At 44.7% G+C, this 18,905-nt stretch overlaps 1 protein-coding gene across 1 annotated transcript in view; it reads left to right on the plus strand.

Annotated features, from left to right (window-relative positions):
• Positions 1 to 18,429, plus strand: part of TMEM45A (transmembrane protein 45A) — a 468,453-nt gene extending 450,024 nt beyond the window's left edge. Inside the window, exon 7 of the mRNA XM_069639307.1 lies at positions 18,047 to 18,429. Within this exon, the coding sequence (XP_069495408.1) occupies positions 18,047 to 18,140 (94 nt within the window). The 3' untranslated portion in view covers positions 18,141 to 18,429. The remainder of the gene's footprint in view (positions 1 to 18,046) is intronic.
• The last annotated feature ends 476 nt before the right edge of the window (positions 18,430 to 18,905 follow it).

Here is an 18,905-nt window from a genome sequence, read left to right on the forward strand (position 1 = left end):
GAGCAAGTTAAAAAAGACAAATTTATACATGGCACATTGGAATCATAATGAGAATATATAAAAATTTAATATGCATAAAAAAGAAGGGACATATAATTCAATACATTTAAAAGAAGTCTCACTCAGAGAGATGAATAGTGGTAAACAACTGAGACATAAAGTGAAAGTGCATTCCTATGCTGATAAATGAACCTGAGAGCAAAAATGCAGCGTAAAGCTGACAAATAAAATGCAAAGGCATATCTGGTTAAATATGACAATATAGTAGTCATGAACAGAATGTACACAGCTGGGACAGAATAGTACCATCTAATATAAACTCTCTGATGACAATTATATATATATATATATATATATATATATATATATATATATATATATATATATATATATATATGTATATGATTCCTGAGGCTAGGCCCACAGATGATGAAGCGCATATCAAACTCTAAAATGGAGTAATACAGAGAAGAAGATACATTCATACATTCAGTGAGATATTAAAGGAAGGCATACGCAGTATAAAAAAGAAGTGCACATATGTGGGGTCATAAAACAGTTAAAATAAATCTGTTGTTGTGTCTAGACTGATGAATATAAAAAGATACTAAAAAATCTAAGCGATTAGTGAAAATTTGGACCACTATATTGACGTCAATCAGGAAGGGAAAAATCAAAGGAAAGTAATATATAAGTGAAGAAGAAACTCTTAATATACCAATAAAAAAAGAATGATATAATACAACTGGACAGAAAGTGTAAATGAAGGAGGAAATGAAATATCATCGCATAGATTTAAAAAAAAAAAAAGAATAGAGTAGTTAAAATATATCCTGATGGGGGGCCTGGCCAACAGCGCCATCGATGTGGCCACTCTTCTAACGGCCTCTGTGGGGAGTCCGCTGCGGTGTCAAAAATTAGGCGGTTCCCGAAGGGGTACGAGAAGCGGAATGCGGGGCTGCCGCTGTCAGAACACCCCAGGCACATTGGGGGCTAAAAATGTATAGCCATCGCACCTCCTGAGCCCTGAAACTGATGTGCGAGGAATCGGCCCGCTGGCCTTGGAGGCCCCAAGATGGCGTATGGGCGTGCTGGCGGGAGGGGGAGGGGCGGCAACAGCGCAGGGAGCGGATGAGACCCAACGTCCCATGGCCCAACAGCTTCACGGGGTCCTACATCCCGCGTGACCGGAGGGGACCTGCTGCCTTCGACGGCGTGCATAGAGATCACAGGGGCGCCGCTCCCACCCACCACACGGTGAGCGGGGCATCTGCCGTTACATTGGCTCTGCGAAAGACTCTGGGGACGTGCTGCCCTGCTCCCCGCCTGCTGTCCTTCCTTGAGCCTCGCTTCGGGTGCTCGGCGGCTCCTGGCCAGGACGCTCAGCAGGCCGGATCCGCACCACGGGTCCGGCTTCCACTCTTGAGAGTCTGCTCCGGTCGGAGATGGCGGCAGTGACTCGCAAGCCAAAATCCTGCATTTTATAGACTTACCATCGTGCTGCGTGCCCCGCGGGGCCCGCCTCACCAGCAGCAGCGGAGGGCATCCAGCCCCCATCAAGAGTCCACCGCGCCTGAAGCCGCGGCCATCCTGCATCCAGAAACGGTTGTGGGGCTTCCATCGCTGGGGCCGGCAGCCTCCCTCCAGGAGCCCGCTTAGATCGGGGGCGGCGGCAGCGACCCGCTGGCTGGAGCCTGAGGCCAGTGGTCTTCACCATCGCGCTGCACACCACACGGAGGCCACTCCGCCTGCAGCAATCAAGGGCACCCAACCCTGAACACGATTCCCGCCTGAACCTAAGGCCTCCCTACACCCGGAAACAGCTGTGGGGCTGTTTCCCCCCCACCATCTCCTGGGGAGCCCCGGCCCACTCAACAGCCAACTGACTGCCAGCAGTGACATGGGACGAGGGGAACCCTCTCCCCCTTTTCTTCCCACAGCCTTTGGAGAGAGGAGTACAACCGTCGGGGGAACCGATGTGGATGAACTGGAACCCTGCAACGTAACACACATGCACCCCGGTAAGTGCACTCTGCCCCAATCACAAAGCGTCATAACGCTGGCCTTCCTCGGACTCTGCAGACCCACCAGGCCCTCTGGGGCACCTAGCACCTAAATACCACTCCTGGGGCACCCGGCCCATTCGGCGGCCCCAGCTCCCCCTCTGGGAGACCCTCCCGGACTACCTGCAGCACCGGGGGAGGGGATCTGCCCCCCTCCACCTTTTTCCCCTCTGTGACCCGCACATGAGTCTTGGTTTCCCAGCGCCCATGAGCAGGGAACACCCAGGATATCCCATTCTCCCATTCCCGCCTGCAGAGTGTGGTACGCCTTTTCCTTGTCCCTAAGACCTGTGAGGCCCTCGCCTGCTTACATCCCACTACGGCCTGTGGACTCTTGGCCTCTAAAGACTTCTAGCACTATTCCTGGGGCGCCTGGCCCATTCAGTGATTCCCCATACTCTGTTGCCTGTCCAGAGAAAGGGGCATCATGTCAAAACAACCAAAACTCATGAAAAATACAGACATTGCCACAATGCTGCTGGCAGTGGATAAGGGAAGGAAACAAGATCCACCCGGCTCTACCCCACAGGCGTACCAGGAGGGTAAGGAACACTTCGCAACCAGAAGCGATTTACTGGCCTTTATGGCCAACATTAAAGCTGAATTTCGGTCCTGTATGACTGAGCTCTCGACAAAATTAGAACACACAGACCAGAGAGTAACAGAGGCAGAACAAAGATTGGGGGAGGTTGAGGACCAGGCCCAGGACCACGCCACAGCTATAGATGGAATCCAGCAGTCCATCACAGCATTACAAAACAGATGTGAAATCCTGGAATTCAAACAGGAGGACCTCGAAAATCGAGCTTGGCGCAATAATCTACGAATTTGAGGTGTTCCCACCTCGGTCCCGGACCGAAAACTAACTGAATATCTCGGGAATTTCTTCCAATACCTTCTCCCAGACTTAGAAAAGGCCCAACTTCTACTGGACTGCACCCACAGGTTACGCCCGCGCCGTGGAGTGGAGTCAGATTCTCCTCCCGACGTTATCACCAGAGTGCACTTTTTCACCACCAAAGAGGCCATTGCATCAATTTCCCGCACCCGAAACGAAATAACTTTTCAAGGATCCCCACTCCAAATTTACCAGGACCTTTCCCTTCTCACCCTGCAAAAAAGAAGATCTCTCCGTCCATTGGCTCTCTTTCTTCAGGGCCAACAAGTCCGCTACAGGTGGTTCTTCCCAACAGCATTACAATTTACCAACAAAGGCACCCTACGAAGAATTACCCACCTGGAGGACGCCGCACAAATAATGCGCCCACCCTCACCCGGGATGACCTCTCCGGGGGCGTCCTGGGGCGTCGCAAAGGAGACTCCGGTACCCCCACCAAAAGAAAAACGAAACACGTGGATGAGAGTCCCGAGGGACAGAAGGAGGAAATGACCGTACACTGCAGGAAGGCGCACAAATAGGAGGCCGGGAAGCGAACATTCGGAGCCCGACCTAACGCGACACTGTTCCTTTTTGGCCCCGGTTCCCCTTGACCCTGGGGTAACGCCATTCACTGTACCTCCGCAAAAGACCATCATACATCCACCGCAGCAGGCCCCCCCCCCCACGGCTCCTGCCCACTTCCAAGGTAGGTTACACCTACAGATCCTTGGAATGCCAGCCATAGACTGGCCACAAGTTTCAGCCACGTTGGCTGACTTCTGTTATTTGGCCCAGTTGGCCTGGGGTGGCACCGGCCTCACAACGCCGACCCCCCTGTTAGTTAACACCCCAACTCCTCTTTGGAGGCGGGGACTAAAAACCCAAGAGCAGGATAACAACCATTCCTACCCATTTGAGCAATGGCTGGCCTCAACCCAACCTATACCTCTCATGTGAACCCTCCAGAGACCCCCCCCTACTCGGGATCATAGCACTCTGAGAATCATCTCTCTCAATGTCAGGGGGCTGAACCCCCCCCCAAACGCAAATCTATTTTAGAGAAGCTCCAGGAAGAGGAAGCAGCAGTGGCCCTGCTCCAGGAAACCCACCTATTGCCAACGGACTTCGGGGGCATACGCGCCCAACAATTCCCTAAACAATTAAATGCCTCAGGTGGCAACAAGAAAGGAGGCACAGCGGTCCTCTTTAAGAAGGGACTGAACCCCCACGTACTGGACACTAAACTCTGCCCAGAGGGACGATTTGTGGCAGTGAAATGTCTCCTGCTGAACCAGCTATACACCTTAATTTCGGTCTACGCCCCGAACACGGGACAGGTCGCATTCTACGAAGCCCTGTCCTCCGCTCTGATTCCCTTCACGGAGGGTCAGGTCGTGTTGGGTGGGGACTTCAATGGAGTGCCAGACCCCTCGAAGGACAAGTCACACCCGGCCTCCTCCGGAGACAACACTGGCCCTTGGTCTGCTACGACTATTCAGGGCCCTGGAGGTGGTCGACTTATGGCGGGTGCTGCACCCCTCGGAAACAGATTTCACCTTTTACTCTTACGTCCACAGAACTTTCTCAAGGATTGACCTCTTGCTAACATCACCGCAGTTCCTTACCTTCACGAATGAGGTGTCCATTGGATCAAGAATACTGTCGGACCACGCCCCGGTAACCCTGGAAATCTGCGCCCATGACTCTACCCCCACTGCCCGCCGCAGATGGTCACTGTATGACCCATTGCTGAATGATATGTCGATCAGGGACGCCATAGCAACATCAATTTCAAACTTCTTCCAGGAAGACCCCATCGAGGAAACCTCCCCGGCCAATACCTGGGATGCCATGAAGGCAGTCATCCGGGGAGAACGGATAGCAAGTGGGGTGGCATATCATAGAAGAAGAAGGCAGACCGGCATGGCCCTCGAGGAAGCCCTCCGGGAAGTGGAGGCTAGGTACAAAGAAAAAGGTTGGTCCCCCAAAATACAACGAGCGCTCCGAACGGCGCGGATGAAAATTGAGGCCCACTATGCCGAGCACACGGCACACCTTCTAGCGAAAACCAAACAGTTTTATTATGTCAGGAACAACAAAGCAAACAAGCTAATCGTAGCAAAGCTTGCCAAAATCAAAAAGAACAACACCATCATAGGTCTACGTGACCCTCAGGGTACAACCCAATACTCGGAGCCGGAGAAACTGCGCTTAGCAGCCGAACAACTTGTACAAGTAATGTCTGCGCAGCCGCGCAACCAACAGGAGCAGACTGCATACCTACAAAAGGCCACCCTTCCCCAGCTGAAGCTTTCAGCCCGAAATATTCTAGATGCGCCAATCTCAGCAGAGGAGGTCGAAGAGGCCATAAAAACCCTCACACCCAGAGCCCCCGGACCAGACGGATACACCACCAGATTTTACAAACTCTTCAGGCACCAACTGCCACCACCATTGGTGAACCGCTTTAACTCTTTCCGGAGCACAGGCACGATAACCCCCTCCATGCAGGAATCTATTACAATCCTCCTGCCTAAACAGGAGCCACCAAATCCAGCCTCTTATAGACCTATTGCACTGCTGAATATCGATGCTAACATCTACTCGAAGGTCCTGGCAATGCGTCTTTCTCGCATCCTGCCCGACATAATCCACCCGGACCAGACCGGATTCGTCAGAAACAGAGCAACAACATTCGCAGAACACTAGACCTAATAGACCTGGCCAACCGTAACTCCCAAGGCCTGGCATTGCTAGCCCTCGACGCCACCAAGGCATTCGATAAAGTGGACTGGATCTTTATGAACCTCACTCTGGAGGCTTTTGACTTTGGATCGGAGTTTCGAACCATGGTCCTGGCGAATTACAGATCCCCAAAGACCCTCTTAAGAGTTAACGGCCCCCTTTCCTCCCTAATCCCTCTAACCAGCGGAACCAGGTAGGGATGTCCCCTTTCTCCACTCTTATTCGCCCTGGTTATGGAACCCTTTGCCCAAAGGATTAGATTAAATGACTCTATCAGGGGGTTCCAGGCCGGACCCTCCCAACATAAAGTGGCCTTATATGCGGACGACGTCCTACTCACCATCTCACAGCCTTCCCTCTCACTGGAACATGCCCTGGATGAGATAAAAGACTATGGAAGAATCACCGGTTTCACGATTAATTTCAACAAATCCACATCTCTAGGGATAAGCTTGACCCCGTTGGAAAAGGCAACCCTGACCCCGCTTTCTCCCATTCAGTTGAAAACCAAGACGATCCCCTACCTTGGGGTCCAAATCCCGGCAAACCCAAAGGAGGTCTACCGCGTAAATTTCCCCCCTCTTTTTAAGCAACTAGCAGATGACCTCGAGCGGCAGAAATTGCAGGAAATCTCATTAATGGGCCGTATAACCGCCTGTAAAATGAACCTTCTCCCCAGATTCCTGTATGCCTGCTCCTCGCTTCCGGTGCCTATCCCACCCCCGGCTCTTCGGGACCTCCAGAGGAATGTGCTGTGCTTTATCTGGTGGAGGAAAAAAAACAGAATCCCCCAGAAAACAAAACTGGGGAACGCCAGGCTGGGCGGCCTGGGAGTACCCGACCTACAGGAATACCAGATGGCAGCACAATTGGCAATCACCCAGGCTTGGGGGGTGTCCTCCGACCGCCCTAGATGGGTCGAACAGTCTCGCCTTGCCCTCCCCCTGTGCTTCCTTCTGCACATTCCACCCCCCAGAGAGGCTACTGCTGGTCACCAGACACACTGTGGATGCATGGGATAAAGCACAAAGGAAAAAAGGGGTTCCCAGAGGGCTGAGCCCTTCATCGGCAATCTTTCTTAATCCTATCTTTTCTCTGGGTATGAACCCCCAGAACTTTAAGAACTGGATCGCAGGTGGCCTGGTTTTATTAAAAGGGATAGGTGCAGTTAAAATTTAATTAAAACCAGGAACTCTTTTACCTCGAGCAAATCAATACCCAATGTCTAGAGAGGCGGGTGAAGGTATATTTGAGACCATTTCCGCTTTAATGAAGCAAGGCATATTAGTGCCATCAGATTCATTATGTAACACGGCTGTGTACCCTGTGAAAAAATTGAAGAGGGGGGTCATGGAGATATATTCAGGACCTTTGCCCCTAAATAATATAGTCGAAGATGAGTTTCCGTTAGTTCCACATCCTGCGAGGATACTGTGTAGCATCCCATCCGCGGCCAAATATTTCACCATTGTCGATTTAAAGAATGCATTCTTTTTGATTGCCTTTCATGAAGACTCACAAGATTTGACTTCCGTTTCATATAGAAATAGGCGTCTGAAACATACTTGTTTGCCCCAGGGGTACTGTGATTCCCCTTCCATCTTTTAATAGAGTCCTCCAGATGGAATTTGGTAATGTACAACTCGAAAGTGCAATAGTTCAGTATGTGGATGACATTTTGGTGTGTAGTTAAACAGAGGAAAGGTGGAGAGAAGACTCAGTTAAACTCATGACCATACTCTCAGAGAAAGGATACAATGTAGATAAGGAGAAATTACAATATTGTCAAGAAGTCTTGTACATAGAACAGATGATCCCTCACGAAGGGAGAAAAAAGTGACACCTGAAAGAGCAGAAGCAATCGTGAAAACCATAGCACCTAAAACAGTGAGGGAAATGCAACAGTTTCTATTCCTATGCAATTATTGCAGGGATTGGGTTTTCGATTACAGTACATACATTTGACCACTTTTAAAAGGGCTCAAAAAAGCTCAGGTAGATAAAAGTACAATAACATGGATAGGTGAGATGACTGAGGAGTTCAAAGAATTGACAACAGGAATCACTGTGTGTGCTTATCGAAGACAAGCGCCAAGTCTTAGTTTTACAGCTTCTCATTTAATTAATAAGTTGTTGAAGTAAATAACATTCTTGCCATGTGGGATAATTCCCTCTTACATATCCGTTCCGAGAGCCGACGCGGAAGGACAATGAAAAAACAGATATGTAAGACGGAATTATCCCAATATTAGAAGGCAGACCATACAACAAAATGCAGCACAGATGAAAGCTATCAATGCCCAGATTTGAAAAAGGAGAGGTGATTACACGAAACACGTGTAATTACAGGTCAATCATGTTATTTACTTTAACAACTTATTAATTAAACGGCTAAGCTGTAAAACTAAGACTTAGCGCTTGTCTTTGATGAGTACACACATAAGGATTCTAGTTATTGGAATTTGGTTTTTCTCCAGTATACTCTGAAGACGCGACAAGAAACGACATTTAACAAGTATCTCAGTTGCAGGGCACACTGAATCGGTATAAGAAAAAGCCTCAAAAACTCTAACCTGAAAAAAGGAATCAGTACAACCCGTGTGTTGGGGATCCAAGACTACAATGAAGAGTATTATTTATTCTCCCATTCAAATGGAGAAGTCATGACAGAAGTTCTTACACAGAAGACGACACTAGGACATGGATGTAAACCATTGGCATATTATAATGGGATTTTAGATCCAGTAATGAAGGGGCACTAAACATGTGAGCAATCTTTAGCTGCTGCTGCATTTGCAATTGAAAAAGCTTCAAGTATAACAATGGGGTGCCCAATAACGTTATTTGTAGAGCATGCATTATTTGCAATTTTAGGGAAGCTCAAAAGTACATTGACCACACAAAGAGCATTGGGGTACGAGGTGATTATTTCCAACCCTGCGATTACAATTGTTAGATGTAAGAAAGTGAATCCATCAACATTTATAGCAAAACCAATTGCAGAGGATGACTATGTAATCAATTGCACAATGTGTATTAAGAATTATAATGAAATCCCCAAGTTAGAGAAAATACCATTGGGAGAGGGGAAGCTGTTTTTATTGATGGTTCTTTGAAAATTGACCAGACAACTGGGGAAAGGCATATAGAAACAGCGGTAGTGAAACTGAAGAAAGAAGGTGAATTTGAGGTCATAAATAACAAGCATGCGATTGTCTTCAAACTATTCAACACAGACCGCAGAATTAATGACGCTCATTGAAGCGCTGCAGAGTTTTGAGGATGAGGAAGTGACACTGTACTCTGACTCCACCTATGTGACGTCTTCTGTACAGCATGTTTTTCACGCTGGAAAATGAGGGGCTTCCTCTGCACGAAAGGCACTCCGGTGCAGCATGCAACCCTATTGGATAGGCTTATAAAAGTATTAAGGCTCTTATTGTCCCTAGCAGTCATAAAATGCTCACTGCATTCTAAACAAACAGATTTAATTTCCTGCGGAAATGAAGTTGCGGATGTAGAGGCCAGAAAATTATCCTATTATCCACCCATTTCTAGTTTAGAGAAAGATGTTAAACAAATGACAGGACAATGCATATTAGTAAAGGAGGGCTTGTTGTTCAGTTAATTGAAATACAAGTTAGAGCTCCACAAGAAAAACAGGATTTATGGAGAATGCAGGGGTGTTCTTCATCCCCCACTAGGCAATTTGGAGGCAGTTTAGCACTGCAAAGCCAGTTATGCCTCTAGCATTATTGAGAGTAGCTCTGGAGCAGCTTCACTACCCAGCACACATGACTCGGGAGACTCTAGCTGCATCAATTGCAGGAGAATGGTTCTTACCCAATCTCCCGGAGCATGTGGCACAGTTCATTGTGAATTGCATAGTGTGCCAGAAATTCACTCCAGGGCACAATTTGCGAAATGTGAGAGGAGCAATTCCTAGACCCAATGGCCAATTCCAGCATCTACATATAGATTATGTGGATGTGTTGCAGACATGCAATTGATATAGGTACATGCTGTTGGTGGTATGTCCCTTTTCAGATGGATTGAGGCAGGTCCATGTATGCACCCTGATGCCACATGCACTGCCAAGTTCCTTGTGCGTGAGGGGTCCCCAAGATGGGATGTGTGCAAAGTTCTGTGGTCTGACAATGGACCGCATTTTGTAAATGAACTATTTGAACAGGTTACTCTTTGTTTATGTATAACGAACAAGTTCTCTTCTGCCTATGACCCACAGGTGAATGGAATTTGTGAGCATTTAAACGGACCCCTTAAAGAGTGAATATCAAAAATAAAGATCACTTTAAAGAAGGGGTGGTTACATTGCCTGCCCCTTGCATTATATGCACTGCAAACTCAGCCTGGCTCAGATCTCCACCTAACTCCTCATGAGTTGTTGACTGTACGCCGTACGAGAATACCTCTAGCTCAACCTACTAAGTTAGAAGCTAATGCCCACAGCATAGCAAAGACAGTACATGATGAGATGCATGATTATTTGGCAACTACGACCGCTAGTGCCTCTTTTGTTTCTCAACAGATCAAGAACCAGAGGGAGGGCTCAAAGAAGATTGAATAAGGCAGCCAACCTATTGATCCTGACAATCTATTGAAGCAACCTAGTTTATATCCAGGGGACCAAGTGCAGGTACGAACATGTGTTAGAGGGACCTGTTTTGAGGGACCTTAGTAAGTGGAAGAAGTTACTCTCACAGCTGTCAAGCTACAAGGAAAACGAGCCTGACTGCACCTGCATGACATCAAACTGTACACAGGAGAGACCTCGACCCCTCCTGCATCTGCTGACAGTGAAGCAAGAGAAGACGTTCTGCGCTTGCAGACCAGATTGGTTACGAAGAGCAAAGATAAAAAAATGTACGCAGTCTAGAAACACTTTGGAATAAAAATGTACATTCCTAAAATCTAATAAGGAATGAATGGACTTGCAGCTATTCTGGAACTTTTTTAGATAGGTACAAGAGACAATGTATTGGTCTACCAGATGCAAAGAAAAAGAGCACACTCCATCTTCTATGTTGCCAATTATAATAACATTACATAAATTCTTGTATGCTGTTTTTACATATATATTAAAGTCTTACCCAGCTCTGATAAGACCACACGTGGACATTGTGACATTTCTTGGCAATCCTAAAAACAGTTATATTATTTTCAGAATCATTTTCGCTATTATTCTGCAGTTTTTGTTATAAAAGTGGGATTTACATAGAATGACAAAATTACATATTGAATTAAAACAAAATGGGAAGGTTTCAAAATATGCGCGACTCACTACCATCCAGTTTTTCTGGAATGGTAATTGTGATTTCATTCTGTCTTATGATTTGTCTTTTCTTCCTTATTATTATGGCATTTAGACACATAATGATTAAAAATGCAGACACAGTGGTTGACAATTAAACATTTCTTATAATCCCTAACCAAAGTATGAGTAGCATCTTTCCTGATTTTAGCAAACAAATTATTCGATTGAAAAGGGATGCTGGTGAACATAATAAAAATATGAATGCCTATCTTGATAATTCGGCCCATTTAAAGAATAACATGTGATATTAGAACATGAAGGAGGTGGGAGTGAGAGCATCAGATAAAAGATGCTACGTATGTTCTCTCATCTCCTATGCCATGAACGCAGCCAGAACATTTATTGCAAGAGAAATATCAGCTCATGGTGCGATGTGCCTCAGCCATCTAGCTAGCAGCGTGTACAATCAGAGGACAATTCGAAGGAAGATGGGCAACCCCACAATGACGATCAAGGAGAACGTTTCCATATCAAGATGCTTATGTGAAAACACAGAAGATGGGACAAGAGATAGACTGGACAAGCAAGATGCTTATATATCCATCCCTGGCTGGAGAACAAATAAAGGTTGTCAAAAATGAAGAGGATGGAATGTTCAGACATACTGGAAAAATCAGGAGTACCAGGATGCTGGGAGAGACCTCAGCTATTGGTATATGGACGAGTTGCCACATGTACAGGATGGCAAGAAGGAATGTTATCTTGCACCGCACATCTAACGAAGACGAAACCAGTAAGCATAGTGCAAATAGTAAATGACATGTGCTTAAAGTAATGGGCCAAGTTTTCTAAGCTACTAACATGGGTTGACAATGAAGCAGGACTGGTGTCTATAATACCAGTAAATAATGCGACAACCTGCTTCAGGAACAAGGACCTGTTTCTAGTTGGAGAAAATAAAGGATGCAAGCAGATACTTGAAGTACCAGGAATTAATGGAGGAACTTCCATGCTGATGGATCGATATTGGGCCTGTGAATCCACAGCTTACATGCAGCTGCCCAGGAATTGGAGAGGAATATGTTCTATCATGTTCATACATGTTCCTGCATTAGTGATTCCCCAAAGTGACCTTCATATTGATGAGTTCCCAAAAATAAATTAATATTAGAGAAAGAAGAGGTTGCTATACCTCCGTCTGCTGAAGAGGTAGAATTATTTCTCATCAAAGTCAATAGCAGCCAATGACGATATTTAATTGTTTAAATTTTATTATGCATTTGTAAGGCGCTTATATATCAAGTAAATTGTCAAATTCCAGCGGAACATAGATTGTTCAGCAAGACAGCAATAATATTTACATCTATATTTATGCAAGGGCTCCAGACTGCAGTGAATGCCAAGTGGTTACAAAATACCAGAGGGGAGCTGCTACAAATGATCAACGCACAATAAAAGGATTTAATGCAATCAAAGAAGAATTGAGGGCCATCAGACTTATGACCCTTCAGAACAGTTATGTCTTGGACCTAATTACAACAATGGAAGGAGGCGGCAAGATCGGGCATTCTAGCTGTACATTCATACATGCCCAGGATGAAGAAAATGGAACCCTGACAGAACCAATAACTATGATTGCAATCCTGCATACAAAGATTTAAGATGAAGCTGATGAACCGGAAGACGATGATTGTGTTTTGTCTCTGTTTTCATGGATTCCAAACTGGCTCCGAATGTCTTCAAATTACTTGGAGAAATACTAGTATTGGTATTGCTAGGATTCTGTCTTATAAGGATTATTTTAGGATAATGCAAGAAGACTGCTAAGAAAGCTGAAGAAATGAAGATCATGATCGATGTGAATGGTGACCAGACATCACATACAGAAGACACCATATAAAGAAGAATTTGCTGGCACACCCAGGGATGAAGTTTTACTACCTAAAGGATCATAAGAACTATTTTGTACGTTGGGTATTCTGTCAACCAACTAGAGAATGCTGTCACGTGACCTGGAGTGTGGATGAGCATATAAAGAATGCAGGTGACCTGAAAGTATGCATTCCAAAGAAACAAAAGTACGAAGAGAAAATGAAGAGGATTGAAGAGGAGGAGGTGGTCGAGGACTTGACAAGAGGGGGGAATGTAGAGGAGCAGGTGGACACATCATCCCTAAATCCTGCCCCCTCACCTCCATCCTATTGGAACAGTAGGAGAAGAGCCCTATGTGGGACACCAGGTATTTTCCCAATACTACACAGAGTGTATGAGAGAGGTTATGCACTCAGACAACCGCATCAAATGTGCCCTTGAGCTGAAAGGGTAGAAGGATGTCTGTACACACCATTGTACATTGAAGCGCTATACGTGAAATTGGACAAGGGCAGAGTGACATCATGAGGAAAGGAAACAAAGACAAACTGAAACGATATGCAAATACTTAAAGGATAAAGATGTAACTGAAGTAATGAGAGAAACATGTTATCGAAGACAAAGAAATCATATACAATGAAGAAATAAGTGAGGAGGGATGAAGTGAATATAGATACGCAGAAACGCAAGGTAGCTGAGACATATAGAAGCTTGCTGCAGAAGAAACCATAACGTGGCTAAGGTGACGATTAGAGAAAGATAGACACCGGACCCATGTTGAAACCAATCACCTACCTCAGAAACAGACCAGGGCTGCAGAGTCAGAAGGTGCTGGAAAACAAATTTGGGTGGGGAAAACAGAGGAGTCAAGGCCTAGGATCAAGGATGCCACATCAAGGAATAATTGCAAGGCACACAGGGAGTCAATAGGATAAGTCATGTACGTAAGACATATTTCTCTTAGATTAAGTGAAGAAGAAAACATCTGCATAGGCCGAAAAGAGTAATGACACCCAGCCTAATCAAATCAAATAGTAGTAAATAAAAGGGTGAGATGAACAAAATGGTGGTCTCCTCATACATGACTAAGAATTCGAAAACACAGGCTATCCATTAAGCTCCAGATGAAAATAACGGTGTACATGCACCCGCAAAAGTCCGAGAATAGAGAGCAGGCTGCAAGTTCAACTAAAAAGGTGAAGCCTTGGCTTGGGGCCTGACCGATGAGAGATGATGGACTAATTGGGCAAGTGGGTAGTAGTCTGACGTTGCACCAGAGTTTCGTTTTGCTTACATGCTGCTAACAAGCCGAAAGTCCAAGGTTGAGAGAGAATGACAACCAATCAATCAATCTATGTAGCAACATGCTATATAATGTTGCACAGGCCATCCCGCTGCTGTTATTCTGCTATAATCTGTTTTACACGTATTTAGAGGTGGTTCAAGGCGTGTCCACTAGTTAAGGGGCATCTTGTAATATTACTAATACTTACATGATATATCGATATATATGTTCCCTTAACCAATACCTGCCTTCAATAGGTTTTACAGTTTGCCATGCAGGATGACGTCATAGATGATTTACATTGAGCTATAAAATCTTTGTATAATCAAAATTGAAGTGTGAGTGTGTTGGCTACAGTTTGTGGTTTGACAGATTGCCCAACTTTATTTTAAGCTGATAATAAGGTAGTGCTTTGCCATATTCTTTAAGTCTGTCCAGTTATTTGGGTCTGAGATCATTATTGGTAATTCCATCAAGCACATTAGATGCTTCAAGGTGCTAGAGCACACCCCTTTACTTTGGCTCTTCACATATGGGTGGCAGAACCCTTTCTTAGGTTTGTAGCATGCTTCTCTTAGGCCTGGTTCACTAGCCTGCCAGGCATTCTCTTGAATGAATAATTATCTTGGTATCTTAATGTTAGGGTCCCCGACCCCTCTTACAGCCTTGTAATGTCTCTTGACTAGGACTAGTTCACTATCCTGCCAGGCCTCTCTCTCAGTCTCTTTGTGGTGCTCTTTCACCCATCTCTGTTCTTATTTGGTCTCTCTCTCTGTGGTCCCGATCCTTCTGCTTCCTTGTGGGTCAATGGAGGGCCTCCTCATCACAGTACTAGGAAGTGGATCTTCACTTGGGTAACTCCTAATCTTCCTTGTCCCCGTGCTTACTAAGGGAATGCTAGGGTGGCAATATCTCATGACTCAACAAGGGAAGGGGCGTTGTTAAGATTGAAAAAAGGGGTTCATGGGTCAAGTGATTGGCAGTAATACTGTGTTCTCCCAATAAGGTCGTCACTGGTTCCACAGGGGGTTTCCCCTCCCATGAGATCCACCCGCTGAGTACAACCCCCAGGTGGACTATTGGGTAGTGGCCTCGCTACCCTTGCCTTATGGAAAGGGTTTCCCGCTATGGAAGCATTGACGATACCCTGGAATTCATCACCATACACAAAACCACTTAATATGACCCTTACTGGCAGCTTGGCTCAGCACATCATAGCTGTAGTCTATAGCGCTATTACAAATTAAAATGAGAGGTCATTCCTTTTACATGTTTGCTACATCATGATGAAGTGTGCTACCACTATGCCTATGCTAATCATACAATCACCTAGCATTATAGATGTGTTTAAAGAAATTAATTTCTGGCTTTCCAGATTAAGGTTTTGTAACTCTAACTTTTTCTACTCAGCTAGTTCAATGCAACCACTTGTTTGTCATACTATCACAGACTGAGGGATCAACAAAGTACTCAGTCACAGAGAATATTTAGAGGGTTCATTTTACATAACAGTGAAGTGGGGGTAAGGTTGAAAACAGAGGTCTTTAATAGTAGTACAGTACATCCAAGTGAAATCGAAGCAAGCGGAGAAGCACTGTGATATAAGCACCATGAGCCTGAGTTCAAAAAGGCCTATTGTAAAGAAGTATGTAGTCAAGTTCTCCTGACAAGAGGCACCAAAGTCACTCACATTTCCTCTAGATTTCAGAGATTTCCTGGGATCCCTCCTGTTGTTTGCTAGTATGCGCTGTCCCTCATAGGTAGTGGTCCCTTATGATATGATATGATATGATATGATATGATATGATATGGCATTTATAACATACCTATACACAAGTGTTTCAGTGGCTTTCAGGTTAAAGTTGATTTCTTCCTAGCCTGCCCTTGGACAATTATCAGGTTGCAGACTTTATGAACCACGCAGCCAAGGGATGTCTAGTGTCTGGGTTCCCTGGGCCCTCTTAGCTCAGTGTCCCTGGAAATCCCCTAGCCTTATACACATCTGTTATAGTTTCTGAACCTCACCTAATTCTGGATTATGGCTCCTCACTAGCCTGTGACTATTCTCACTTCTACCACTCAACCTTTCTTGGGTCTTTAGACCTTCCCCATGCCAGTCTTCAATTCAAATCCCACAAGGCTCTCAAATCTGTCAGCCCTGACACTTTGGCTGTTCCCATGCTCTATCCCTACTGGTCCATGCTTATGCCTTTCAGACCCTTCTTATATGTTGGGCCTATTGGCATGGCCAATGCTGGTAACTTACATTGGACGTCTCTGTCAACTGCCACTAGCATCCTCTGTCATCGAGCCTCTTCCAATGACTTCCCAATTCTCCTGCACTCCTCTACCCTCCTCTCAGCTCTTCTCTACCCTTCCTTCAATTCATTTATTTCAATTGTCTGTCCGCCTTTCTCCAATCAACCAGGCTGTTCCTCCTGAATTGCCTTCCTTTCCATTCTCTCCTACCTGCACTCTCCTCACTCTCTTAACATGACTCCACACTGTTTCCTTGTTACCAAACTACCACGCCCTGGTTTAATTCCATCCCTACTTTATACTTCTCTCCTGCAAGCAATTGGGGCTCTAAATGGCTGCAGTGGAGATCCCTGCAATCGTTTCTTAGTTTTACAGGGGGATTGGACCATGGTTACACGTCCAATCCCTCCACAACGGTAGCCACTACTGTTTGGATTACTGATCTCCCGCTATGGCTCTTCGGCCGAGAGTTTAAAGGGAGTGGAGCCCTGGTGGCTGCCAGATTCTGCCATGGCTTTCCCTCCTGGCTGCAGTGTGGATCGTAATCTACCCTCTCCCTCCTACTCCCCCATTCCCATATGCCTCTCCAACTCTCTCTTTGTCTCTCTCCGGGTTCTGCAATTGCGGTCTGTGCCCTTACATTGCCACCACCCAAGACAATCTTATCTAGGTCTGTCTCACTCCTATGTTTTAGGAGGCCCTAATAACAAGCTTGAAAAAGTAGAGAGGCCCTGGGTATTCCCTTGTATGCCTCTTTTAGGGTTGCATCACTTTTTGGGAGGGTCTTACCCAGCTCCGGGATCCTCTCAAATCACTATCTGGCCTCACCAATTGGACTCTGTCACAATACACTGTAATACAAAACCCATACATACATTTGTTGCCCTATGTTTATGCTTTTAATATACTTTAGATATTTGAAATTGATGGATATTAGGAGTGACATGTAGATATGTCAATGGTTTATTCCACACACGTGCAGTGAGTTGTTCAAATTCCAAATGATGTTATGTGTTTTTTTCATGGGACTAACATTTATTTGATAAGGACAAATTCAGTATGATTCTTGGTTGTTCACAAAACATGTGTATACAAAAACATAGAAATGAATATCCAAACAAATGTATTAATTTGAAACAACCCGTCATTACTGTACTGGTAGAACATATAAAAAGAAAACACCAAATTTCATAACTTTGAAAAAATTTAAACATGATATAGAATTATCAAATAAAAATGTCTAACCGCTTATGCTCTGGATTTGATGAGAAATTGCTTTAGCTTTGATGGGTGGAGGGAAAAACGTGACTGGAAAGTACAGAAGGGCCTTACTTATTTTTCATATTGTACTATTATTTTATGTTTCATTTTCATTTCTTTCATGTGGAACCTTAGTTATGTTTTTTGTGCTTTGGAATGAGAGATAGTCAGACTTGATTTTTCTAAGAGTTTGACCATTTTATTGGCAGCAATACCTATTGAATTCATGTTTGAACAAATCATTTCCGAGGATTCATTTGAAACAGTTTACATTTTTAGCAACACATTTCATGTAATTCACTTCGATTTATTACCAACAGTGATTAATTAATTGTTACGAGCCGGAAATAAAAACCGTGCTCCTCAAAGTTCAATTGATTTTAAGCAACCCTTTTCTTTTTGTACAGGGTAATTCAATACAGGTTAAAGGAGGTAGAGCCTATGGAATTTGAGCGTTTAAAAACCTCTGAACAGGACCAGGAATCGGAAGAAGAAATGTAGTCATCATCTGGAACTGGGATCGTCTAAACAATGTGCCTTCCTTTCAGTAAAGCTGATCATTACCTCACGTTTTTAAATGTGATTTGTGCCAAATTAGCTGTATTAAATATGGAATTTCTAATCTGTTTAATTTGAAAATGTGCAATAGACATTATAAATATACTCTATTTCTCTACTTGATCATGATTTTCAAAGGGACTGTATACATGTTATTGTATCGCTGTTTACATTTTAATAAAAGTTGGATATTTATATTTCCTTAAATAAAAGGTCATGTTTATTTACAGTTTGTATTGCCATGCATTAATGCCAAAAAATGGTGTGACCTTTTGAAACTATTGCCTGTGGCTGTAACTGTCACAGGTGATGTGATCCAGAGTCTTTGGGATTTGGGGGAGAGATACTAGCTTACCTCCTCGCCTCTGAGTTCAGGGTTCGAAATTAAGATTCAATTAGCAGGAGCTGAAACCTGCTTCTTGTTATCAGGCATCACACAGTAGGCAGGAGCTACCACTGGGGAACCAGGAGCAAGTACACAGCGCATTACAAATCTAACTGCCACATGCAATGCACATTAACTTTTTGTCCATGTTTCATGATTCATTATGTTTACATATGTGCTAGATGTGCCCTAATGCTTTTTTATAAGCATTTTCAAATACTCAAAGTTAATGTCACATATGAATGTTTGTGAGGCACGAGTTGGCCGGGGGAGCCAAAAGTAGCTCCTGATACCTGTTGGTTTTAAGCCAAGAAGGCTTTCCT

This window comes from Ambystoma mexicanum, chromosome 7q, assembly GCF_040938575.1.
Source record: "Ambystoma mexicanum isolate Mex_15411 chromosome 7q, UKY_AmexF1_1, whole genome shotgun sequence".
NCBI classification, from domain to species: domain Eukaryota; kingdom Metazoa; phylum Chordata; class Amphibia; order Caudata; family Ambystomatidae; genus Ambystoma; species Ambystoma mexicanum.